The 27,265-nt window shown below is 44.2% G+C and overlaps 1 protein-coding gene across 1 annotated transcript in view; it reads left to right on the forward strand.

The window, feature by feature from the left end:
- Positions 1 to 27,265, forward strand: part of TTC21B (tetratricopeptide repeat domain 21B) — a 502,211-nt gene that overhangs the window by 74,403 nt on the left and 400,543 nt on the right. Inside the window, exon 4 of the mRNA XM_086956589.1 lies at positions 20,768 to 20,934. Within this exon, the coding sequence (XP_086812715.1) occupies positions 20,768 to 20,934 (167 nt within the window). The remainder of the gene's footprint in view (positions 1 to 20,767; positions 20,935 to 27,265) is intronic.

The following is a 27,265-nucleotide window of genomic DNA, read 5'->3' on the forward strand; positions in this document are numbered from 1 at the left end:
AAAAGACAAGACAAATAATTTCATCCATCATTCCCACCTCCCCATCCCCCCACCCACATTGGATATCCACCCAACCTATATCCGGTGAATCCCAACACATTTTTAAAGGACAATCCCAAACCCAACTAAAGTGAGAGGAGATCTCCAAGGGGGGCAGCAACGCCCCGGGCATACCGCAATTATAGTAACAATATAACATAATTTGTGTGCAGCTGCAATCATAAAAGAGCAGTGCCTTGAGCGTGTCCCTGAATATAACCAAAGGAAGAGAGGGGCAGCGCATCAGTATCAAACCACGTGAATGCTCCTTTGTTCACGTCAAAGTTAATATTCCTCCAAGGGCGCAGTACACACCATGTCCCCGAAACAGTACTCCCTGCCCATATAAGCTCTATTCTCCAGAGGATGTAGCTCTTCCCGGTTTATGGTGCTTCCAATAGTTCTGTGCCTCCGCAGGTGTATCAAAAATCATAGTTTTGCTGTTGAGCTGAACCCGGAGGCGTGTCGGGTACAACATGTCATAGCGAATGTTCTCATTCCGTAGGTTTTTTTTGATGCCCTGGAACTTACGCCGGGCTTCCTGCACCACTGGCGTAAAATCGGGTTATAGCGAGAGGACCATTCCCTGATATTGCAGATTTTCCGCCTCCCAGCCCTTTCGTAACACGACATCTCTGTCATGGTAGTTCAGCAATCGCACAATAACAAGACAAAGAGGTGCGCTAGATGCAGATCTTGGGGCGAGTGACTAGTGGGCCCGCTCTACCGCAAATGTGGTAGAGAAGCAGTCTCTCGAGAAAGGTCTGACAATAGTTGTTCTACACATGCCTCCATGGGGCTGGTGTTGGTGGTCTTGGCGAATCCCGCAATTCATAAGTTGTTAAAACGCGATCGCGCTTCATATTCCTCTGCCTTCGCAGCTGTCATCTTCAGTATCTGCTCTACGCGATCTAGGCGCCTAATCATGGAGGCCTGCTGGTCCTCGGTATCAGAGATGCGCTTCTCCGCAGTCTCTATGCGGACCTCGTGTTGCTTCAGTCGATTATGCATGCCATTCATCCGTGCTCCCTGTTCGTCAAATTGGGCATCTATAGCCTTAAAACCGTCTCGCAGTTCAGCCATGATGGCGGCAGCACCCTCCAACGTCACTCCGCCAGCTCCCGGAGGGTCAGCACTTTCCATGTGCCGCTTCTACTCCTCTGTCCTTTCTCTGGGTCTTGGAGGCCTCAAATGTGAGTTGACGCTGCTTTGGATCACTCTGACCCATGTTGATTACTCAGGCACTAGCGTGACGCAGTGTATCAGAGCCCCAAGCCAGGCAGTAGCACGTTATCAGATGCATCTGGGGTCACCTCAAACTCCACCGCCCCACCGATTAATATTCTCGGTATGGGCCGTAGCTGCTCTGTATATGTATTTTGGTGTTGGGTCACATCAGCCTTTCTGACTTGGAGTAGAGCCCCTCAATTAGCTCATTGTGCTGTCTCCCAGGGACTTCGCTTTATGTCCATGCGCGTGACAGGGGAGTCGGATCTCACCAGGGGACCCCTGCAGCCACCATCACCATATCAGGAGCGCAAAGGCAGACGATCACGGTCGCACTACCAAGGCAGCACCCCTCCAGCGCTGAGTAAATCCGTAATGAGCAAGGATAAGGGGAGGTGGGGGGGGGCACCGCATACGCATGCCACGCTCACCACCACCTCCCGATGCAAAGTCCAGGGATTGTCATCCCCTCGCGGCCACAATGTATTAGGCCACAAGTCCCTGGGCTCAGTTGGTGCCAGCAGTTGCTCTTGATGACCGCGGCCCTGCCCTTCGGCTCGCCTGCGACCCCTGACGCCGCTGGGTCTCCGAGGACCGCATCAGGCCATTGTCGTGAGGCAGCCACTGGGTGCGTTGCGGGGCACTTTCAACGCCCCTGCTGCTCCCTACGCATGCCGGTGCTCTGCAGCTTCACCAACGCCGCTCACAGGGACACGCTTGTCGCACTGGTATGCCTTTGAGCAGCTTAGATGGTGCAGCGGCTCGGGAGCTTCATAGTTAAGCGGCTGTCACCTTTCGGTCACAAGAAGGAAAGGAGCCAAGACTAGAGGGCGACTGTTTATCTATTTTATTGCGGTTTACAGACTGTAGATCAACAAAACAAAGTCTTTCAGTCAGACACGGGGTCGGTGGCAGGTTTGTAATCCTCGGGGCACTTCCTGGGTCGGGGTCCTGTGGTAAATAATTTACCGTATCATTTTTTAGTGACAAGTACAAGAATAGCTCAATTAAATGAGAGGCAGAGTCCGTGGTATCTGAGTCATACGGGTTTTTAATACAATGGCTCGAGCCATGGGACAAGTCAACAGGGTGTCAGGAAATCAGGACAAGTCAACGTTATATTAACAGTGCTCCATATATATAGTAAAAACGGTACATTAGCATTGCATTGAAGAGGCGTAACAAGTGAAAAGGAGAAGATAAGAACACATGTGCGTAGCAGGGGGCGTGAAAGAAGGCGTGTAATAGGCGTACACGGAGGCGTATGATGTGGACGTAATGTAGACGTCACAGAAAGTGTCATAAGTGGGTGTATGCACAGAGGTAATCTGCAGAGTCAGCAGGAAGTGCGGATGCGCGCGCAACTAGCATGACGTGACTTAGACGTGTAACTGGGGAGAACTTTAACACTAGTAGAGGAGACAGAAGTCTGGGATGTCAGAACGACCTGGACCTATAACATATCTGGTATCTTATGTTTGGAGGATGTAGTATCTGGAGTAGAAGGTCTCTCGGGCAGAGGCTATTCTATACTGAATGCTAGTGCGTGCATATGTGTCTACGTGTCTACGTGTCTACGTGCAGGGCCATGGGCCTACTATGGCAACAGGATCTGTAAATTACTTGCATGGAGACAGGAAGACTTGCTCTTTGCTCTGCAGCCGGGGATATGTTTTCCTAAATCACTAGACAGGAATGTATTTTCGAGGAGGCTGAACAGATAACTTGAAGGCAAAATACTCTCTTGGCAGGCAGGCCAGGTTGAGCCAGGCACCGCTTCGCTTGGCAGGAAGTAAGGCAGAGGTCAGGGATACGTGTCCATGCTGCAGCTTTCAGAGACAGAAAGTAGAAAGGGCTCAGAAACAGAAATCGAGGCCTAGCTCGGCAGAGCCAGGAAAAACGTGAAAGTGTACCATGTAAAGACGTTGGCATGGCATGGTTAGGAACCGAATTATCGATCCATTCATGGTGGATCTGAAAGAGGACATGTTAACGTTGGACGCAAATGTATTTGCGTCTTCATATTCGGTCATGGAGGGAAATAACATGTACTTGAAGCACGTACATGGAGACGTTGGGGTACACGTTAGGGGACATACTTGACCATAAAAATTTCAATTACCTCAGTCCGGGACACTCCAGCACATGGAAGAAAAGAAAAGAACGTGGCTTTTAGTGGGTTGTTCCGTTTACTAGAAACTCTCGGAATAGGGAGGGTGTGAGGGATAAAGCAAGAACCACCACCACATTCAGTGAGCTATACACGGCTTTGCTAAACGAGGTGCCCCGGTGCTTGCACGGTCCCCTATCCGGTCCCTCCCTTCTTAAAGTTTAACAAAGAACCCAAACGAGCACGCACCTGGGAGAGCCACGCGTCCTCCTTCGCGTGGCTGGGCGAAACGCGGTGTCGTTGGCCTCCTGGCTTTACAGCTGCCTCCGTCCGCTCCTCCTCTGGTATCGGTCCGGCACCTTCTCTGCTCCTGGTGTCGTCCACTTCCAAGGACTCCGTCTCCATGGTGCTTTCCGTCCTCCCGGTCGCGTGGTTCTCCTGGCGTCTCACTTCTTCCTCCCACGACGGAGACACAGCGTCTTCCGGGTCTCTCCTCATATGGTGAGAGGCCACTCCTGATAGGCCTGAAAAGTCAGGTGGTCCAGATGCGAAGCCTCCGTCACGTACACAAAGGCTATCCTTAAAGGGCCCGTAGTAATCCGCCTGCTGAGGAGACGGACAATCAGTTAGCCCTGCCGGGGCTGAGCATGGGACCCCCTGACAAATCCCTCCCCTAGACTTTTCCCATTCGGGGGAAAGTGGATAACGGGACAAGTAGTCAGCATTCGTTTGAGCCGTACCCTGACGGTGACAGACCTCAAAGTCGTACGGCTGTAAGGACAGAAACCAACGGAGTATACGCTCATTGCGCCCTTTGTTCCGCTGGAGCCACTGCAAAGGGGCATGTTCAGAGTACAGCGTAAAACGCCGACCATCCAGATAATAATGTAGCTTTTCAATGCTCCATTTCACCGCAAGGCACTCTTTTTCTAACGTAGGATAGACCGTCTCTCTGGGGAAAAGTTTCCTGCTTAAGTACAGAATAGGACGTTCCTTCCCCTCTTGATCCAATTGAGACAGAACAGCCCCCAGCCCCACCCCGGAAGCATCCGTTTGCAGATAGAAAGGTTTGCCAAAGTCAGGTGTAATCAGGACTGGAGACGAGGAGAGAACATCTTTCAGTGCCTGAAAGGCGGACTGAGCTTGGGCAGAGGGCTGCTTGAACGGAACAGAAGAGGCAGTTTTCTTTAACATATCCGTCAAAGGGGCAGAGAGTGTGGCAAAGTGGGGTATAAACCGTCGGTAGTAACCAACCAGACCAAGAAAGGCCCGGAGATCTCGCCTATTTTTAGGAAACTCCTGTTGTTGTATAGCCTTCACTTTTTCTTGTTGCGGAAACAACTGACCGTTACCCAGCATGTAGCCCAGGTACTTCACTTGAGAAAAGGCAAAACGTGATTTCTTTGCATTTATGTGTAGTCCCGCCTTTTCCAAAGCCGTAAGGATTTGACTCAAGTGATGGAGATGGGTCTACCAATCCGGACTATGGATGACAATGTCGTCTATGTAGGCTGCCGCAAAGTGTCTATAAGGGGCCAACACGGTGTCCATAAGACGTTGGAAGGTAGCAGGGGCCCCATGAAGTCCAAAGGGCAAGACAGTGAAATGAAAGAGACCATCAGGGGTGGTGAACGCTGTCTTTTCCTGATCTTTTGGAGAAAGAGGCACCTGCCAATAACCTTTGGTGAGGTCAATGGTTGTTATGTATTGAGCCTCCCCAAGGCGTTCTATCAGCTCATCTACCCTGGGTAAAGGATATCCGTCTTGTTTTGACACTTTGTTCACTGCTCTGAAGTCAATGCAAAACCTCTTACTCCCGTCAGGCTTTGGCACCAATACCACTGGGGAAGACCAATTGCTTTTAGAGGGGACTATAATCCCTGCTTCTAACATTTTCTGTACCTCCTCTTTTATCACTGATCTTCGTGCTTCGGGGACCCTATACGGTTTCTGTTTTACAACTACCCCCGGAGCTGTCGGGATATGGTGTTCAGCCAAGGTAGTTCGACCTGGCTGATCCGAGAATATGGCCTGGTGGGTTAGCATTAGCGCCTTCAGTTCACACCTCTTAGGATTTGTAAGTTCGTCATTTACAACAGCATGCTCGATGGTATGAGCAGGCGGTGTTGCTAGTGACACTGAGACATGAGGTCTCTGATGGGGTACCCAACCACTTCTTCAAGATATTAATGTGGTAAATCTGGGTTCGAGAAGGAGATAGTTTCAGCGCATATGTGGTCCTACCAATTTTCCTGACAACCTGGAAAGGTCCCTGCCACTCCTTCCGAAGCTTGTGGGTAGAAGTAGGAAGAAGGACCAGAGCCCAATCACCTATGTCCAACTCTCTCCACTTCTTACCTTTATCGTAAAAGGTCTTTTGTTTGCCTTGAGCTTTCTCTAGGGTTTCATAGGACAGGGTCCTTAGCTTGTGTAACCGGGATTTCAGCTGCTGGGAATAGTCCAACAATTCTTCAGCATCTTTTGAGCTTGTCTTTTCCCAACTATCCCTGGTTATTTCTAACAATGTTCGGGGTTTCCTGCCAAACAGTAACTCGAAGGGGGAAGTCCCTAAACTGCTTTGGAACTGGCTTCTTAACACATAAAGTGCCAACGGTAGAAGTTGATCCCACTGTTTACCATCTCCTGTCAAAAGTTTCTTTAGAGTGGTTTTTATCAATCCGTTGTAGCGTTCAACCAGACCATCGGTTTGTGGATGGTACACAGAGGTACGCAGATGTTTCACATTGAGGAGATTACACACTTGTTTCATGAGGCGAGACACGAACGGTGTCCCTTGGTCGGTTATAAGATCTTTAGGGAATCCCATCCGTGCAAACAACTCAACCAATTTTTGGGAAATGGCACTAGTGGTAGCTGCTCGTAATGGGAACGCCTCTGGATAACGTGTCGCATAGTCAACTATTACCATAACGTATTGGTAACCCCTGTGTGATTTCGGTAAAGGGCCAATGATGTCTACCCCTATCCTTTCAAAAGGTTTCCCTATGATTGGTAGTGGAACAAGGGGAACCTTAGGTGGGATGTACGGGTTCCTCTTCTGACAAATCTGGCATTCCTGGCAGTACTTCTTCACTTGTGCATACACCCCGGGCCAATAGAAATGCTCAATGATGGAGTTAGTGGTCTTTTCGGCACCAGAATGACCTGCTAACAGATGTGCATGAGCATAAAACATTACTTGCTCACAGAACAGGGTAGGAACTATTAGCTGTGGAGTGGCCTGACTCTGCCCTACTCTGTACAGAAGACCGTTTTGTTCAATAAAACAGGGATAAGTAGGGGGATTCTGATTCTTATTGTCCTGTGCGTTTTGCCAGGCAGAAGTCAATGAGGCATCATTTAGCTGCGCAGCCCTAAAGTTGGTATCGGTGGACCAAGGTTCTTCCGCTAACAGACCCTCCTTGACCCCGCTTCTACCTTGTTTCTCTAACACTTCTGTCATCAGGGTAGAAAACCACTTATTGTCTGTACCTATAATGAGTGGTTCGGGTAGATTAGGAAGGACTCCTACTTCACACTGTACTTGGGTTCCCTTTTCTGTTGTTATCGTGACCCTGGCTAGGGAGTAAGTACGTATGTCCCCGTGTGCACATTTTATCCGTACACTACGGTCCAAGAGCAAAGAGGAACTGTTCAGGGCGGTTCTCTGTATCACCGAATGGCGACAACCAGAGTCCAATAGGGCACGGGTTTTTTTACCGTCTACCAAGACACTTACATAAAAGGCTGGACCAGTCTCTTGTGCATACAAGAGGGCACGCGGAGCATACCCCACCTCCATGGGCTCTTCCTCCTTCTCTTTCTTTTTACGGCAGTACTTGGCAATATGTCCCCACTCGCCGCATTCATAAAACTGAGGACTTGTAAAGACCGGTGGCTCGGGCTTCAAAGGTCTAGGTTTTGTAGGAGGAGGCTCGTTTTGAGGTTTGTATGGTTTTTTCTCAGGTTTCGTAAGGTTTCTGTTCACAACAGGTTTTTCGGATTCTCGGAAGACAGGCCTGGTTTGGGCTCTTGCATAGGAATTAGCCATTTCAATGGCGTGTTCTAAAGTCAACCCTGCGTGCTGTCGGAGCCACATTTGTGTGCCATAGGGCAAGGCTTCAAGAAATTGTTCCAAATAAATCTTATTCATAACATTATCGATATTCCCTTCTTGTGGTTTTAACCACCTATCTGCTGCATCTTTCAGCTTATAGAAGAGAGTTTTAGGAGCATCAGTTGGGGTTCCCCTCTCCTGTCGAAACTGTAAACGATGAGTCTCATCATCGACTCCCAGTCTATCAAGGATTATTTGTTTCACATGTCCATAGGCCGCAGTACCGTCCTTATTGGCCAACTGATAGGCTGCCTGGGCTTCTCCGGTAAGGAGAGGTGCTAGATAAAAGGGCCATCTCTCACCCGGCCAGGCACTAGCGCGGGCTGCCCTTTCGAAATTTAGGAAGAAGGAAACAGGGTCGTCTCCGGGAACATATTTTTGGAGCGGCACGACTGCCCCGGGTGGGTGTGCGGCTCGACTTTGACCCAAAACAGCCAACAGCTGCGTTTGTCCCTCTGAGAGTTTAGTAAGGTGATCAGCCTGTGTCTGTATGGACGCAGTGAACGTAGCTCTATCACTGTCCGCTTGTTCGTTAGACCGGTTAATTGCCCACTCTAGCTTGGACTGGCCTTCGCTCAATTGATTTAGTAAGGTCTCCATCTTGTTTAATTCAGATGGAATGTCTCCTGGCTGGCTCGCCACTTGTCACCTTTCGGTCACAAGAAGGAAAGGAGCCAAGACTAGAGGGCGACTGTTTATCTATTTTATTGCGGTTTACAGACTGTAGATCAACAAAACAAAGTCTTTCAGTCAGACACGGGGTCGGTGGCAGGTTTGTAATCCTCGGGGCACTTCCTGGGTCGGGGTCCGGGACACTCCAGCACATGGAAGAAAAGAAAAGAACGTGGCTTTTAGTGGGTTGTTCCGTTTACTAGAAACTCTCGGAATAGGGAGGGTGTGAGGGATAAAGCAAGAACCACCACCACATTCAGTGAGCTATACACGGCTTTGCTAAACGAGGTGCCCCGGTGCTTGCACGGTCCCCTATCCGGCCCCTCCCTTCTTAAAGTTTAACAAAGAACCCAAACGAGCACGCACCTGGGAGAGCCACGCGTCCTCCTTCGCGTGGCTGGGCGAAACGCGGTGTCGTTGGCCTCCTGGCTTTACAGCTGCCTCCATCCGCTCCTCCTCTGGTATCGGTCCGGCACCTTCTCTGCTCCTGGTGTCGTCCACTTCCAAGGACTCCGTCTCCACGGTGCTTTCCGTCCTCCCGGTGGTGTCTCACTTCTTCCTCCCACGACTGAGACACGGCGTCTTCCGGGTCTCTCCTCATATGGTGAGAGGCCACTCCTGATAGGCCCGAAAAGTCAGGTGGTCCAGATGCGAAGCTCCCGTCACGTACACAAAGGCTATCCTTAAAGAGCCCGTAGTAATCCGCCTGTTGAGGAGACGGAAAATCAGTTAGCCCTGCCGGGGCTGAGCATGGGACCCCCTGACAGCGACCATCTTGGCTGCCGACTAGGCCACGCCCGACTTTCTATCTACTTTAGACTTAAAAGACGCATACTTTCATATTCCAATACACCCTGCTCATTGTAATAACTCAGGTTTATGGTAGCGGGACATTATTACCAATTCAAAGTGCTCCTATTTGGAGTCACCACTGCTCGCAGAGTATTTACCAAACGCCTGGCCGAAGTTGCAGCTCACCTACGAAGACAACACATTCATGTCTTCCCATACTTAGACGACTGGCTCATCAAAGCCAGTTCATGACCAAACTGTCTACAACACAATACAGCTGCTCCAGTCTCGGATTCACAGTCAATCTGTCCAAGTCCCATCTCCAACCCTCCAACACGCAAACCTACTTGGGAGCTACTCTTGATACGCAAAAAGCTCTAGCCTGTCCCAGTCCAGTCAGAATTCGCAACATTCAGGCTCTAATTTATTTCAGCTAGAAGATGCACAACTCACCCAGATTTTAAATTAATCAACAAACTGGCTAGTTAAAGAATGCACGAATCGTCTGACGCGCGGCAGCCTTTTTGATATTTACAGCGTTTTGAATGAGAGGTGGGACACTTAACTAGTGCGCCTGGAGATAGCACCAATCTGGGCGGGTCCACCTTTACTTCGGTTGTGGTTGGTCATATGAGACCTACATTTTCCCCAGGTCTCCACTTTACCCCCCTAGGTGATCGATACAACCTCTACCTCCAAATTTCTTCACCGGCGGGTGAAGAAATCTACAGCATTTACTGCACAAGGTACGTACGGATAGGAACGTTTACCTCCTTGAATACCTATGACTAGTTGGGTATTGATTATCAACCTTACCCGCAGATTGCGCCTTTGACGGATCCACTGCTGAGGGTGTCGGCTGACGCCCTCCCTGCCCAGACGATTGTTAAAAAGCAGGAAAACCTTCAAACCTTCAGGTGAGCGACGCCAGACTTGGCACTGGCTCACGGTTTTAGAACCCCATTCACACACCCAGAACTAAAATAAACCCTTATTCCTCCCCAGGTTGTGCCCTGTTTGTCCTGATGAAGACCCAATACGGTTGCCAGAAAGTCTGCACCTTTTACTAGGGTCGAAACGTCGACATTGTGTTACCTATCGGTCCATACTAAGTTTCAACCAAAAAAGAAAAAATATACGTGTTTGTTGGAACTATTGATTTCAAATTATGGACTGATACATATGTATATCTTTATATGTTATTATGTCACCACACAGTGATCACTTGTCACTATCACTCACTTGAGCACCTTATTGTAATTGTGATACCTATGTTATTATTGTTTTGGACAACCCGTGTTCAGTTCTGTCTATGATTAACACATGCCTGATTTTCGAAATAAGAAAAAAATTGCAAAAATCAAAACTTTGGTGTGTATGTTTTCTCCTTTTCATTTTCAAAAGGTTATGTTGTCTCTCCCTTTCCAAACAATTTAAAAAGTATTTCCAAGAATATTATTGTGAAATATATACAAAGGGCTACATATAAATAATTGAATCTGACAAAGAAATTTTTGTATTCCCAACAGAACCTTTGTTTTTGTATATATCTTAGAACCCAGGTTCTGAGGGTCACTGGGCCACCCCATTAGATTTAATGGCTAATTTCCCAGTTTCAGCCCCACCACTCATTGCAGCTCGGGTGTTCATGCAGCTATTCGGAATGATGGCGTCTTGCATCTTAATAGTTCCTTATGCAAGACTTCAACTGCGTTCCCTTCACAAATGCTTAGCACGTAAGTGGAATCAGTTTCAGGGTCCGTTATCAGATCTAGCATTGGGGGGCGGCCGTACTCCTCACTCTCTGCAGTGGTGGAATCCACAAAACCTTTCCAAAGGGCGGCCTTACATCGCCCCGGTTCCACAGACAGTGCTAATAACAGATGCATCGCTCACTGAATGTGGAGCTCATCTCCAAGTTCATACAACTCAGGACATGTGGAGTCAACAGCAAAAACAGCATCACATAAATCAACTAGAGCTACTAGCAGTATTTCTAGCGCTCAAAGCCTTTCAAGTTCACCTTGTAGACAAAGCTGTCCTGATACGTAAAGACAACATGACCGCCATGTATTATATACAAAAAAGGGGGGCACACATTCTCCAACTGTCACAACTTGCACAGGCCATCTAGGGGTGGGACATACATCACAAGATCTATCTCCAAGCAGAATACCTTCTTAGAATACACAATCAAATCGCAGACCTGCTCAGCCAGCAGATTCACGATGGGGAACACCACCTTCAAGTTCTCCTCCCGTTGTTTCAGATGTGGGGATCCCTAGACATAGATCAATTTGAGCCACCAAAACGTAAAATGCCCATGCTTCGCCTCCAAGTATCCACACCTATTGTGCAAAGGCCAGTTTACCAGGGATGAACTGGTCAGGGATATTTACCATCTCTTTTCCGCCTCTCCCATTCATTCCACTAGTGGTTCGCAAGCTCAGGCAAACATCTCTCACACTAATCCTAGTAGCTCCCCTATGGGCTTGTCAACCATGGTTCACAACCTTGTTGGAGCTTTTAGTAGTTCCTCATCAAAAACTAAATCTCACATCAAGTCTTCTCTCACAGAGCTGTGGAGAGATAGGACACCCAGATCCCAGACATCTCAACCTAGCGATCTGGCACCTGATGTCATAGAGTTTGGCTACCTCAATCTTCCGCCAGACTGTATGAACATTATGAAGGAAGCTAGACACCCTACTACAAGAGCTTGCTATGCAGCAAAATGGAAGTGATTTGTTATTTATTGTAATAACAACCACATCAGTCCGCTTGATGCTTCGGCTCAGAACATTATTTGCTACTTGCTACATTTACAACACTCAATTTTACCGTACTCATCTATACGCTTACATCTTGCTGCAATAGCCAAATACCTTTAGAATAGGCAGCATCTGTCTCTTTTCAGAGTTCCTGTTATTAAGGCCTTTATGGAAAGACTCGAGAGTTATTCCTCCGACTTCCACCTGCCCCAGTGTGGATTCTGAACATTGTTCTTACCTGACTAATGGGTCCACCCTTCGAGCCATAGCAAAAATGTGAACTGCCTTGGAAAGTTGCTTTCCACATTGCTATTACATCACTAATGAGAGTGGGTGAGCTTCAGGCACTAACCATAGAAAGAACCATTTTTAAAAGTACACCCAAACAAAATGATTCTTCGTACTAACCCTAAATTTCTACACAAAGTAATTTTTGCCTTCCGCATCAACCAATCTGTTAAGTTGCTTGTGTTCTTTCTTCAACCAGATTCTGTGGCAGAACGTGCTCTGCACACCTTAGATGTTAAGCGAGCATTACTCTATTACGTAGAAAGAAAAAAAACTTTTCGTATAACTAAACAACTCTCTGCGGCTTTTGTTCCACCTCACAAAGGCAATCCCATTTCTAAATCATGTATTGCATGGTGGATAATCAAATGTATTCAGACATGCTATGCAAAAGCAAAAATGACTTTAACAATTCCCCCTAGAGCGCATTCCACTTGCAAACTGTGGGCTTCTATGGCTTTCTTAGGAAACATTCCCATAGCTGACATCTGCAAGGATGCAACATGGTCTACACCTCATACATTCACAAAACACTATTGTGTGGATGTATTAGCAAGACAACAAGCTAATGTAGGCCAGGCAGTTCTTTGTACACTCTTTCAAACCACTGCAATAGCTACAGGTTAGCCACCGCTTTGAGAGATTACTGCTGTATAGTCTAAGCAAAACATGTGATCTACAGCTCACATGCCTCGAACGGAAAATGCTACTTACCCAGCATGCATCTGTTCTTGGCATGTAGAGCTGTAGATTCACATGCGCCCACCCGCCTCCCCGGATACCAATACCTGTTGCAGCAATATCTTACTTGGATAAATACACATGAACATCTCTGTTACTCTTACTAACTCCATTCTCGCCCTCTGCTGGAAAACAATCTAACAATGAAGTCGATGCCCATGTGCACTATCACCGAAAGGTGGAGTCGCCTACCTCGTGCCTGGAAAAGACTTCTTTGAAAGAAAACAAAGTGCAAACATCTGGACCCAACACTAGATGGCAGACCTATGCAAAGCATGTGAATCTACAGCTCTACATGCCAAGAACAGATGTATACTGAGTAAGTAGCATTTTCCTTTTGATGTGTGCTTTGTTCTGATGTTAGACGTAAGGCCTAGAATTTTATTTTTCACCTCCCCAAGTGCAGTAGCAATTTACTATTCTGCATTAGAATGAGGTGTGAGTGCCTCCAGTCTCCATCAGAAACTGGCACACATTTATTTGGTGTCATTTTCCTCAAGGAAGACATCATCCAGAAAACTTGAAAGTAGTGCATAGGCAAAAAATGCAGTATTGGCTTTCCATACAGCAATTCAAGTGAATGGGTCAATTTGTGGCTGAACTCTATTAGGGGGTTGTTAGTTGAGCATTCTCCTTATGATTGATGTATTTACCCGCCTACTCTCACAATTGGGCTACATTGCCCCGGATTCTCAGCTACACAGATCATGCTTGTAAATGGGCTTCACAGCTGCCATGTTCTTTAGAATCTCTAGAAATGAGTCCTAATCGGAAGAAAATTAACCGATAAATTACTACTTCACGATTCTGATCCATGATCCTCTTCCTCAGATGCTATCTAAACAGAACCTTCCTCAGAGTTCTTCTCCATTATTTGAGTTGGGTCTTGTGCAGCATCCCATCTCTTGTAACCATCTAAAACTTTCTTTCTCAAATACTGTGTGCTAGGTAGAATGCAAATGTAGGAAAAAGAGAGGGGGGAGCTCGGAGCCAATTAAGGTCCAGTGTCCATGCTTCGTATGCAATACCTTTAAACCAAAAAACTGGCACTGATCCTGTGGCGAGGTGCAAAAAGTCACCTGTATGCCTTAAAAGAGGAAAAAGAAACAGGATCCTAGCTTGGGGTGGACCCACTTTAGAGAGGATAAACAAGTCTTGCCTCTTGTTGCAATCAAACACCCCAAAAGGTGTCATGCTTCATGATCAGGCGTTGCTCCTCGTAGGGCCGGCGCTGCAATTTCCTACGGGTCCCCCGAAGGGTCACTTTGTCGGAGATCTTTTAATATTGCTGGATGATGCATGCAGGTGTGTGGAGTCTAGGTCCTATGTGGGAAGCAAATGACCATTTGGGCGACAAATGCGCGAATCATGTTGACTTTACACCTGGGCACAGTGTGCCATTGAGACAACACCATTTTTATGGGTTTTTGTTCTGGCAAGGGCGTTGCTAAATCCAATCTCCTATTTTGAAGATTCCTTTGCCAGTTAGAATCTTTATGCACACACTTACATTTCCCACACACCCTCGTGCATCATCTGGCAATATTAAAAGATATCCGACAAAGTGACAGGGACCGGCAGAACAATTAAATTAATAAAGAAATTAAATGTCTTAACCGTCGGAAGTATTCAATCTCAAATGTGCCAAAGAAGCAATAAGTGAAAAAAAAAGAAAAACATTTATTCAACTTCCAACACACAGAATTAGGCCAACTAAAACACATCTGTAGTTTTTAATTTCCCCTTTTCCTGAGTGGTTAGGGGTATGGCCTAGTTGGCCCCTGGGGAAGGGAAAAAATTGGAAATTAAGCCAGCAGCCCCTACATATCTAACTGAAGTCTGATTCAAAAGTCTATGCAGGGTCAGGTAGATGTCTCATGGCTTGTTGAAGAAGTACCTCTTCGCATAGGTGAAGCCGGCTAAAGTTCTGCCATATAATTATCACCATACTTGGTCTGCATCAGTGGAGCAATACAGCACACCGTTCTAAGGTATTACCTCCTGCAGCTCATTGTGGGCACCTCAGGGTTTTACTGGCTATGGTCTGAGTTGCCCATGCCAACCACTGAAGTCTGACACACCAGAAAGAAGTAGTTGTGGTCCCTGCCAGGCCACAAATGTCGAACTTCCTGCATGCCTTACTGTGCAACATCACAGTGAGATAAAGCTGTTGATGCTCCATCAGTCTGTGAGACACTGCTCCCAAACTTTGTCCCGGGTTTAATGGAATCAAACCAACCATTTGAGTTATCTGACTGCTTCTGCGAGAGCCAATGGAAGCAATCTTGTATTCAGCTCAGTCTATGAGACAGGGGGAGACTTTCCCTACGGATTGTTGGCACAGGAAGACAGGCTCATGTGGCGCCCCTCCGCTTCGGACTTCAAAGGTGTCTAAGGCGACTTCCCCACTGCCCACTATCACAATGGTTGAGGCAGTGCAGTCATCGGAGTTGCTGAGAAACATGTCTTATGTGGAGTTTCGCTGGGCCTGCGCTGTAAACTATAAGTTCATAGACCTCCACATGTAAGTGAAGATTCGTCTGAAGAGCATCAATGGGGAAGTTAAACCGAAAATGTAAGATTTCCAAGATAGATCAGCAGATATATGAATTGGCTGAATGAATATTTAGAAAGGAATTGTGAAGTGGGCAAAAAAATCGGTTCTGTAGAATAGCTAATTTTTTTTTTTTGCATTGAGGAGAAACCTCCTTCAACACATTGTGTGGCATAAACCTAAAAGCAACAGATTTATGCTCTCTTGCTAGTAGATATGTGTGTTTTTTTACATAGGAGCACAAAGCCATGCATCAGTATTTCCTGTATCCTTCATCACTGTAGCATCCCCTTTTTCAGAATGTCTCAGATTGTGGTCTCATGAATTGGAAATATCTGTAATTTGTTTTGACACTCCCCCATGGAATTCGTTTTGTCTTCTGCATTTTTTTGTGAAATGCCTAATATAAAAAAAACATTCCCAATGTGGTTTTTAAATATGCTTCACCATAAACTAACTAGGTAGCACAAGCAAAGGCAATCGGTCTGGCTTTAATACATTTTCTGACATATTAAAGTCAGACCTTTTTGTTTATTACTAGATGCCCCCCTTGAATCGGGCACGCATGCGTAAAGGTGCTTCACTACGGGTCGGTGATGAAAGCTTTGTCTCTCTTGGTCAAACCAGTTTGCACTACCTAGATTGTTACTAGGGTCTCCAGGGACACACAACTGTCCCTTCAATGTCAGAATATCCAAAAATGATTAACAAAGCAAACTTCATTGGATGTTTTTTTTCTTTGTAGAATGGGGAAAGTGATCCAGCGGGACACCGACTTTCAGACAATTATCACTAAATACTCCTTCAGGCCCATGAACCACACACTCTCATGATCTGGTAGATGAAACCCCGCTGGGGATCAATTTTCGGGCTAAAACTCTGTCTGTTTACCTCTTAGCCTTGAGCCTATTTAATACTGAGCTCTTTTTATTTACAAATGGATCTTATTAGTTGATTATGTTTGGTAAATAACCCCTTCGATGCTGATGACGAGCTCAGCTCGTCATCAGCCACGGGGGGCGTGTGCGGATGACGAGCTGAGCTCGTCATCTAACGCGGCTTTTAGAAAAAAGCCGCGTAGCGCGAAAATAACCGCCGCAGCGATGCGGTTAAGACATAAAAGCGTTTTACCTGTTCTGCTCATTGAATAACCACAGACTCGTATAAGATTTGAAGGCTTTATGTGAATTTTCTTTTTAGTAAATCAAAAACAAATTACAGTGTTAATTCCATCATTCCGAAGAGGTAAGATTCGATGTATCTAAATTAACTATACATTTTCAATGACAAGTACCTCATGAAGAGAGGATAGAGAGAAAAGACACATTGACATAATACACAGATTTATATTTACCGAGGATGGTTCAAGATCGGACCCCTATGGCCAAGAGTTATGGACCGCTTAGTAAATTCAGGTGATAGGTTCAGAACAGGAATAGGACAGGACAGGTAGCCTCTTTTGGATTCAAAGCCTGCGTCTCACCCCTCTCTGATGCTAATTTCCTCCTCGATTCTTCCACGCTCTTCTTTCTAATTCCATTACCTCCTCGATTTAGCTGCGATCTTTATTTTCTAATTTTATTTGTTGAAAATTCTAAGTATGCTTCTTTAGGTATTTCGATCAGCAATCGAACAGCATCCCTATCTCTCAGCCTTCTGGCATGGATTGAGCTAGCTTGTCTAACTAACTACTCCAATTATACTTTTTTAGTGGCATGCTCCACACCTAAAGGTTTCAACCTTATGAAACTCCTAATTCTGATTGGACAAGCCGATGGGGATGATCATAACACCATGCTAAGTTTAATGCTTTTCTTAAGACCTTTGTCTTATGTTCCCACCCATCAATTTGTTTCTCCCAAGCTTCATTTCCCACCCATGTTCATAATGCATTATCAACCATGTATACAGTTTGTACAGTTGCCCATGGAGTCTTCGGAATGTTCAACTGTATCCCAGGACATGTGGAAAGGGTGTCCTTGATTGGGTTCCAAGACTTGAGCTCATGACTCCGGAGTTGTCTGTACCGCGCATGCGGATGGGTGTCACATGCGTGTCAGCCCTTAGCTTTTTTTAAAGCCCAAATACGAACTAACAGAGAAGTAAAAAAGACAAGATGTTAGATTCAAATACAATGATTTCACTGTATACCACTTTTCTCTACTCTAATCCCATTTAATTATAAAGACTATTTATGCATTAGCACTTGGTATATAATGCGATTTGGTTTCAGCAGAGCAGATGCTTAGCATGTGAATTCTAAGCAGCCATTTTAACTGTCATTGCGCAGAAGCAAAGCTTTCCCTCTAAGCGTTAAGCTGTCATGAAATAGACGCATGCGCAGTTCATTTTCCCGCGTTAGCAGCCATCTTTAGTTGCACTCGGGTTACCGGATAGTAAAACACATAGGCAAGCTTCCCTCTTACCTAATAAGTGTAAAAATGTTGTGTAAAGTTAGTATTAAAAACGTTTTTAGTAATTTATTACGAGGTTATATGAGAGGATTATATCCGAGCAAGTTGCTTATTTGCGAAACCTTGCTCTATCAAAAGGAACAAGGACAAAAAGCTTGACTGCTTTTGTTTTGAATATGGCAAATCACAGAGAGGGGGTTGCATCAACAAATATATTTGCATATTCTCTTTTGCTAGATTTGTTTGTTTTCTATCAGCTTAGTAAATGTAACAATGCTGGGTTATAACAGTGATGGGCCTTATCCAGTCTCTGGGTTACCGGATAGTAAAACACATAGGCAAGCTTCCCTCTTACCTAATAAGTGTAAAAATGTTGTGTAAAGTTAGTATTAAAAACGTTTTTAGTAATTTATTACGAGGTTATATGAGAGGATTATATCCGAGCAAGTTGCTTATTTGCGAAACCTTGCTCTATCAAAAGGAACAAGGACAAAAAGCTTGACTGCTTTTGTTTTGAATATGGCAAATCACAGACAGGGGGTTGCATCAACAAATATATTTGCATATTCTCTTTTGCTAGATTTGTTTGTTTTCTATCAGCTTAGTAAATGTAACAATGCTGGGTTATAACAGTGATGGCCTTGTCCAGTCTCTGGGTTACCGGATAGTAAAACACATAGGCAAGCTTCCCTCTTACCTAATAAGTGTAAAAATGTTGTGTAAAGTTAGTATTAAAAACGTTTTTAGTAATTTATTACGAGGTTATATGAGAGGATTATATCCGAGCAAGTTGCTTATTTGCGAAACCTTGCTCTATCAAAAGGAACAAGGACAAAAAGCTTGACTGCTTTTGTTTTGAATATGGCAAATCACAGAGAGGGGGTTGCATCAACAAATATATTTGCATATTCTCTTTTGCTAGATTTGTTTGTTTTCTATCAGCTTAGTAAATGTAACAATGCTGGGTTATAACAGTGATGGGCCTTATCCAGTCTCTTAAGGCTTCTCCTTCTGAACGAATCAAATGAAGACACCATGATAATTGTAGGTATTTACTAGTCACTGCTGTTTATAGAATATCTTTAGTCTGTAAATCGAACCGCTCATTAGCTATTTGGCTATAAGGTGTTTGTTGAAGGAGGCAAGCCCCCTACAGGCAGAGAGGCCATTGCCACGTGGAAATATGAGCAAATAAATATATTAATCTACATGCAGACCTGACCAACCACAAGCGAGTTTGATAATCTAAACATTGATTAAATCTTTAGCAGTTTCAGTTTCATACGTCTTTATTTCGGTAAAATTGACCATAAAAGACATCACAAAATAAAACCCAATAAAACATTAAAAACCAACATAATACATAGTTTACATAGTACATGGAGCTTCACTCATAGGATGTTCAATAATAAACTGACTAACACTGTGGATATCTAACTCTAATTAACCATGAGAGAACCATGTAATGATCAAGCTTGCGCAGAAGTCTTGACAAAAGAATTAAAAACTGACTGCATTCGAGAAGAAAAGACCAAGTGATGTGATGGAAGTGGGGTGATTGAGTGCACGTTTTGGCTGTAAATTATTCAGCAATCCATTGCAATGGAAAGGCAACCAAACTGCTTATAGCATACAGTGAGAGAGATGAACTCTTACAATTTGATTTAAAGATATGATTGACATCGTTTGAAAACCGTGGCTGAAAGGGAGTGACACAGATAAGCCAAGGGCTGAAGGGGGCTGACCCAAAGCCCACTCTGAATATTGGAAACAATTGGATTTGCAGACAGCCAGTGTGACGAGCTAGCCTTGTGCTTTTAAAAGAACCTCAGCCCTATTTAGCGGAGTGAATACCGAAACCACCTCTGTTAGGACTGAGCCTTCACCAAGTCATTTACCAGGATTTGTACCTGTCCCAAGCAACTAGCTTTTAGATACAAGTTTTCTTGTCCCTTGTGCCGAGCAGATTTCTCATGTGTATTTTTGTTTTTATTGAGTGTCTCCAGTATTCTATCCGTATCTACGCATCTGCTTGCTATATTATGTTATAAAGTATCTATACAGCTCAATATATACTTAAGCTTCTTGGCTGTACCTTAATATAACCAGGTAAAAATTCATGAAGTTAAAGCATTAGAAAAAAGCAGGACCATTAAATATCACAAGTCTTTTTCATTAAATTGCGCCTGAAACTGAGGAAGCCCAGATAAGGCTGGTAGAAGCATATTTCATTGTTTTTTTTATCTGTGACTGAAAAGGCACAAGCTCTGATGGTGGCCATGCAAACTATAGGGACATCAAGCAATAGGTGATTTATGATCAGAGATTCTGTCCCAGGTGGTGAACAATAAATATTTTAGTAAGCAAAGGCAATACATTGGCACAGACAATTTTGTGAATGATGGTCCTCGCTTTAACAATAGTCCTGGATCTCACTGGCAACCAAAGCAGAGATTTACAAGCAAGCAAAATGTGAGCATGTCTGGGGGAGTTTGGTACCAAACATGCTGCAGAATTCTGCACCAGCTGGATTGGTACAACATTTCCAGGGGCGGCCAAGATGGCATTTGCTTGGCCCAGACTGGACTGCATCAGAACTTTTGCAGCCGCAGATTCTTCCATGTATGTTTCACTGGCCCCTGAAAGAGGATTCTGTGTGATTTTCAAAAGCTATGCGGATCCTATGAGTATCCTTCGTTGTCAGCATCTTTAGTTGAGGAATTTTTCTGGGTATTATCGTCTTATGATGTTAAGAGGAGCTGACCTTCCTTCGGCTAGTAACGCACCATCAAAAATATTGAAGATCTTCAAACCTCTACTTTATCTGATGGTTCTGTAAAGTATAAATGACAAAGGGATCAATCATCTATTTGTAATTGTTGAGTCACTGTTTGTTTTCTTTATTTAGTCTAGAAAATGATGACTAAGCAAATTACCATCTCTTTTGCTTTAGATTGCTTTACCTAGTTTAGGCAGTGTCGTATTAAATTGTTTATTGACTATATTGCCCAAAGTTGAAATGAATCTCACTTATTTGAACAGATCGAACAGCTATTCATGATTATGAAGCAAAAATGAAGGAAGATCGTAAGACCGCAGGACCGCAGGCCTTATACTATGCAGGTTTATTTCTATGGCACATAGGACGCTATGATAAAGCACGTGAATACGTTGACAGAATGATCAAAGTTTCCAATGGCAGCAAAGAGGTAGCGTGTTCAAATAAACCTAAAACTTGACGTTACTTTTTCCTTCTTGTTTTACCTCGAGTCTGTATAATGTTTAGTTACTCTTGCCTTTCAGTGTTAGTCTTTTTTTCAAAATTCTGCACAATGTCAAGCATTACTCTTGCCTTTTCAGTGTTCTTACTCTTTGTTTCAGATCTTTTAAAACATAAATTAGTTAATATTTGTCTTTCTAGGAGTTCAACCTCCAGAACTGGATAGACTGTCACAAATGAGGTGTCCTCAATTATGTACATTAGGTTAGAACTCCCTCTTTTCCTTGTTCCCAAAACCCCAACATTCCACTTAATCTCATAACAGCCTTATCACATACTGAGGTAAACGTCTCTTCTACACTATCATTGTCACTTCTAGCCTCTTCTGCTCACATTGCACCTAACCTCAGACTCATCCCATCTTTTCTCGTCTCCTCTTCTTATTCACAAACTTTCTCATTTAGTCCGCAGCACAATTACTTACTTTGCTCTTTTAATTATTCCATTTGTGTCTCTGGACCTGGAGTTTACTAATGCGTAAACCAGAACCTCTAATGTACCTTCTTTTTCTCCATAAAGCTCAACTGAACCTCCTTTTTAACTCATTTTTCTCGATTAAGCTCACATTGGGGATCACAGACATTACCTCAGTCCCTCCATCTTAAAACTTGTCACTGTTTTTTACCTTTTTATCACAGACATAACTCATATCTTCGATTCTCTCTTGTATCCTCATTCCTTCATCCTCTCCTACCATACCTATGACTATTATCCCTACTCCAAATGACAAAACCTCTTCTCTTTCCATGATGAAAATGCCAGAATTACCAACTTGGGCATCCCCACCTCAAAAGGAAGCTCAACAACAGTCTGGCAGACTTTGCCCCGCTTTAAGCTTACTACTCACCACTTTCTCTACCTTAACTAACAAGATCCACTCTCTTTTCTGAGAACTAGTAACTGCTCACCTGAAATCTCTACCATCAGAAAATACTGCTATGATCTTTTTAAGATATATATGAAAAATGACCTATGTCATAACCGGCCATGACTGGTGTGTGTGATGGGCGGGACCCCACCATTCATGACAAGAGGCGAGGAGGAAGGTTGGCACACACGTGGCTCATCTGAAGTCTGGCTACTCCATATTAGAATATTCACAGTGTGCTTTGACTGCTGGGATGGAACTGTGCATGCACAAGCTTGTGCTTCCCTGGCCCTTGATAAATATGCCAGGGCAGGTATGTTGGTGCATGGCTTGGTCCATTTTTCCAGCTCTTGCTTTTGTCTGCCTCTGGGCGCTGACTCCATGGCCCATGGCCGTAGCGATATAATCAGCGAGTGCATGAGCGATCATAGAGAACAGAGTACTAGCAGAGTTAAGGTGAGAGGGATGACATTCGTAGGTTGAGTATAGGTGGTGTCCTCCCTTAAATCTGTACATCTCACTTATTGAATTTGTGAGGGGATCAGGAGGACTTGGTGCTGCTCTGAATTTATGGCATTTCTGTGTGAGTGGCTGACTGGCGCTGATGTGTGAGACTGTGTATTGGTGTGTGTATGAGAGCACATGTGCCTGCTCTGTCTTTTATATACGATTTTTTTAAACATGAATTTAATAAACATTCCTGTGTCCCCACCCTAATGACAATGATGTTAGTCAGTTGTCATGTACACAGTTTATGTGGCTTAGTTTCTTATAATACATGAAGCAACATTGTTCTCTGAAAGTTGGAAACAACTTTTATGCCCTCACCACTTACACAAGTCACCAACCACCACTGCTGGTAACTCCCCATATGCAGAGACTATAAAAATCTACCCCTCAGAAATAACTAACTACCTCATCACCTCTGACCAGTGCCGTTCTAGCCAGCTGCCACTCTAAGACCATTAAGATCCATGTAGCAGAGAAACATTGCTGACAGCAACAGCTTTCCTTTTTCTAAAAGGCCCTTATGGGTCTGTTGTTCTAAAAGAGAGCAAGAAGTAAAACAATGACATCGAAAATCCTCTGGATTCTCCCCCCTTCAAGAAGATCGCACGACTAACCTACGTTGCGTACTTCACTGTGGTAGTTCATCCATTAAGCACTGGATCGAGATTGGTGACCTGATGGCTGACCTGGATTTGGATCTCAGGCTACTGACTGAAATGTGGTTTAGCAAAAGTTCCAAACCTCCTTATCCACCTGAACTAGTCTGTTGTCCATTTGATCAATAAGCAAGATCGAGAGTGGTGTCACCATAGTAATATTTTTTTCTAAATCCGCTTACTGCAAGTATATGAAATCTGATGCTTTTTCCTTATGCTTATTTGAGCTACTTAAGTCCACTCTTACAAAGTCACCTCAAATCTAATGTTATCTATCACCCAACGGGGGACAACTCATTCACTAAAAAATGCATGAATCATTTCAACTCTCTCTCTATCAGTATGGCACTGCAGGTTCAGGCCATGTTGGGTCCAATAACCTATTTGTGAGCATTTTGAATCTGCATTGGAACAACATCAATATTGTTTCTCTTATTTGTTTGAAAAGGCCCTGATCCAGCAATGCCTGAAACCCACTCACATCAAAGATCCTATATTTTATCTCCTATCGCTAATAAAGACTGCATACTACTTGCTGATTCTTTCATGTAAGATTTGTTAACCCACAGTCTGGACTCTACGTAATACCATATCTGATATTACTGGGGATTTCACCTTATTCGTTTAGAAAAGGCTGATGCTCCAAGAAACAAAATAAAGAGAAGATAAAACTCAAAACTGTGGAATACTGCTGGTGCTACAAATTCCTCTCGAGCATAAATCGAACTTCTTCACTGTGCCAGAAGATCCTACAAAAATGTGTATGGGGTTACATTTAATTTCAGCAAAATAATTTGGCTAAAAACATAAAACAGTATGAAGTAGTTTAATGAGTCACCTACGTCCTGGCCCACTCGCCCACTCTCTACTTTCAAAATACTGAAGAAAAAAGATTTGAGTAAGTTAGCCAACTTCTTTAAAACAAATGTAAAAGTTTCTCTTAAGGTACGCTCTGATATCTTGCCCCCACCGGGACAGAAACAATTGATCTCTCAGCAAGAACTATATAAAAACGTTTTCCAACCAAAATTCTTCTCCCATTCTTCAGATCCTACACCAGCCACTTTATCCTACTAACTGTGCATTTTCTTAGTGGCACTTTGTTATCAATCTCCTCTTCCTAAAAATGAGTGTTACCTGAAGAAGTTTCCCACCTATTTTTAACTGATTACATTGGTGTGTGGATTTTTCTGTTGTAGTAAACAACCACACCATTCCTTTTTAAAAAAAAATCAAATTGTATTACATTTTTGTATTACACAGCTACATCCACATATAAGTATGATCATGAAATAGCCTTCCACTCTGTCCGATGCAGGGGTGGCGGCAATTCCCCAACCACAATATTGCTTTACAAAAGCAGTCCATGATGCTCACCATTTCCTCCATATCCTTTCATGTTTTTGAGGGCAACCACAGGCATAGTATATGGGTCGCTCATGGCGCACACACCAGCCGACACCCCCCTCCATGCTTCCATTGAGGGTGCCACCGAGCTCCTCCAGCAGTGGGCCATATCTCTCTTCACCACCAGGGACACCACCCCAATGAATCTTCTCTCAGCACAGGGCTCACCGATTCCCTCCAATAATCCCAGCACACCATTCTTATATATCATAACACCTGCGAGTAGATAGTTGGAGCTGGGCTTTGCCAGACTGACAGCTCTTATTGGATCGAACTAGGCAAACAGATAATTCACTGAATTATAGTGATGCCCTCTATTTCTGTGCTATATTTTTTGCCACCGGATGTTGACCTGTTCTATTCAAATTTGGGAATGATTTGTTTCTTAAAAGATTTGAGATTTGGAACTTCTGCCCCTTTTTTCCCATATTGTTAAAAATGTATTTTTTTTCCATGTTGGATTGGGGCCCTGTTTTGGAATGCAGATATTAAGAGCCATTCCAACGGGGATCTTGCTCTGCAGTGAGCAATATAGATTATTGTTGCATGCTGTCACAATGTTGAAGAATGTAATGTCAACAACCTCAGTTAAAAAGAGGGTCCAAGGGCAGGTTTAACGACCCAATCTAGATATATGCCCTGACTGAAACAGCAAAACAATAGTTATATCTAGGAGTCAAAGAAGCAAGGAGACTCACTGTGAAAACAAAGCCTCAACATTATTTTTTGCACTGCTTTTTCAGTCGCCACTTATATTAGAAATATCATCCACAATACCTAGTACTGACATCACATCACTTCTAGTGTTTTGGAACAGCCTCAATAACATTAATAGGCTGTTTTTTCTTTGTCTCCTGGGCAAGGAGAACCCAAATGATGTCAATAAGGGCGGTACAGAGTGGCTACTGATGGGAAAATGTACCCATGCCCTCGAGCTTTAGCTCACACATTTGTGTCACACTTGGGTGCATGCTTGGGTCTGCACTAACACACTTATTGTTTTTCCATGTTGAGGCTTTGTTTTCACAGTGAGTCTCCTTGCTTCTTTGACTCCTAGATATAACTATTGTTTTGAAGAATGTAATGGCCAGGGCATGGAAGGAAAAGGCATATTCTATAGGAATGGTGGAGAGATTTTAGTGAAACACAGCTTGTTTTAAATAGGATTGTGTAGGCACATCTATTATTGAAAAATTGGAATGTTGAGAGCTCTATTAAAGACACTCGAGCAGCAGCGGCCTATATTGACTGGTATAGGCTCGCTCCTCTCTACATTTCAATGCACTAATAAACAGCCTCTGCCTTTCTCTTTCCCCTGCCTTATCAAAATACGTGGAGTGGGAAGGGGAAGTAAAGAGCAGAGGCTGTGCTACAGGGCACTCCAGAGTCTCCCTCTCCCTTCTCCCCAGCTCAGAGTTGCTAGAGCCTCGGAGGAAGGAAGGGGGAATGCTGCTCAGCTCCTTGGTCTCCCTGGCTCAGGTGAACAAAAGGAAAGCATCTTAGACAACTGGGGGGAACCAAGACCTGACTTCAGTCCCCTGTGAATGTTCAACAGCTAACAGCCGTGGCCCTGCTTGTGGCTGTTAGATTTGGAACAATCACCGCAACCGCTGTGAATCAAAGGCCTCAGAGCTGTAAGGATTTTAACTCACTCCAGCTACGATGCCGTTATTTTAAGTAGGATATTCTGCAGTCTAGGGGCAAAATGTTCTAATAGCCCACCGTAGCTGTGCTATACCGGCCATTAAAGGCCTGCTCTCTTGTTAAAGGTGCTCTCCTTCGACCTTTAACGCTGGAGCGAGCCTTTAATGGTCAGTAGAGCCTGCTATGGCTGGCTTCAAGGGTATAGTGGATAATGTGGAGCTTTCTGACTGTTTTGAGCACATTGCTACTATTTAAATCAACCTAACTTGACTCCATTTTCAAGGAAGAGCTAACTCTATACTTGCTTGCCTCTATATAAATCGTTCTTAACAGTTTCACTTATTGGCCTAGAAAAAGATGTAGTGCCGAGTGGCGTGCACCCACTATATTCTTCTCAGGATCCCCGTCCTCAAGAAATCACATGCCCAGAACCTATTTTATCTAAATGTTATTCAAATGTTTGTAATCCCACCACCCTGGTCCATTTAGTCTCATCCCCCCGTCTCCTCCTTCAAAAACAAAACACCAAACAACTCCTTTATAATGAACGCTATTCTGAAGTGGATAAAATAAAAAATAGGTTAACACCAATATTGTTATCAATTGTGTAAATTATTTTAGTCTCTCAACCTCGTAGTACTATTTGCATATATAGTGCACTTTTAAAAACTGAAAATGTGATGTGTTATGTTATTGTACAATACATGCAATGTTCGCAACTGTTGTACTAAAGGGCTTCGATTGAAATGTGTTCTAACGAAACCAGTGGTGTTCCGAAACTTGGCCCCTGTTTGCAGGCCAGCAGGAGGCTGGGGCTAAAATAACTCCCTTAGGAGAAACGCATTCACTCTTACATCTGGAACTTTGATGTCCCCCTTACCCCCGAACAAGATCATGTATGTAGATATTTATTCATGCATATGGTATTTCTTTGTTGCAATCCGAGCCAAAAGACAGAGGAGCGCTGTTCATGGTCAAAGGCAAGATAAAAGTTAGCAAGTATTAGGAAAGGAAGCAGAGTTGTGGATGGGTAATGCATTGTGATGTAGTGCTCTTTAACCACATGACTGCTAAGCTGATTCCTCTCCTGTGCTGGAAATTGTTATATCCCATGGTTCATGACGAGCTCAGCTCAGCTCGTCATGAGCACACGACCAGTGTACTGCATGATGAGC

Source organism: Lissotriton vulgaris, chromosome 2_1 (assembly GCF_964263255.1).
Source record: "Lissotriton vulgaris chromosome 2_1, aLisVul1.2, whole genome shotgun sequence".
Lineage (NCBI taxonomy): Eukaryota > Metazoa > Chordata > Amphibia > Caudata > Salamandridae > Lissotriton > Lissotriton vulgaris.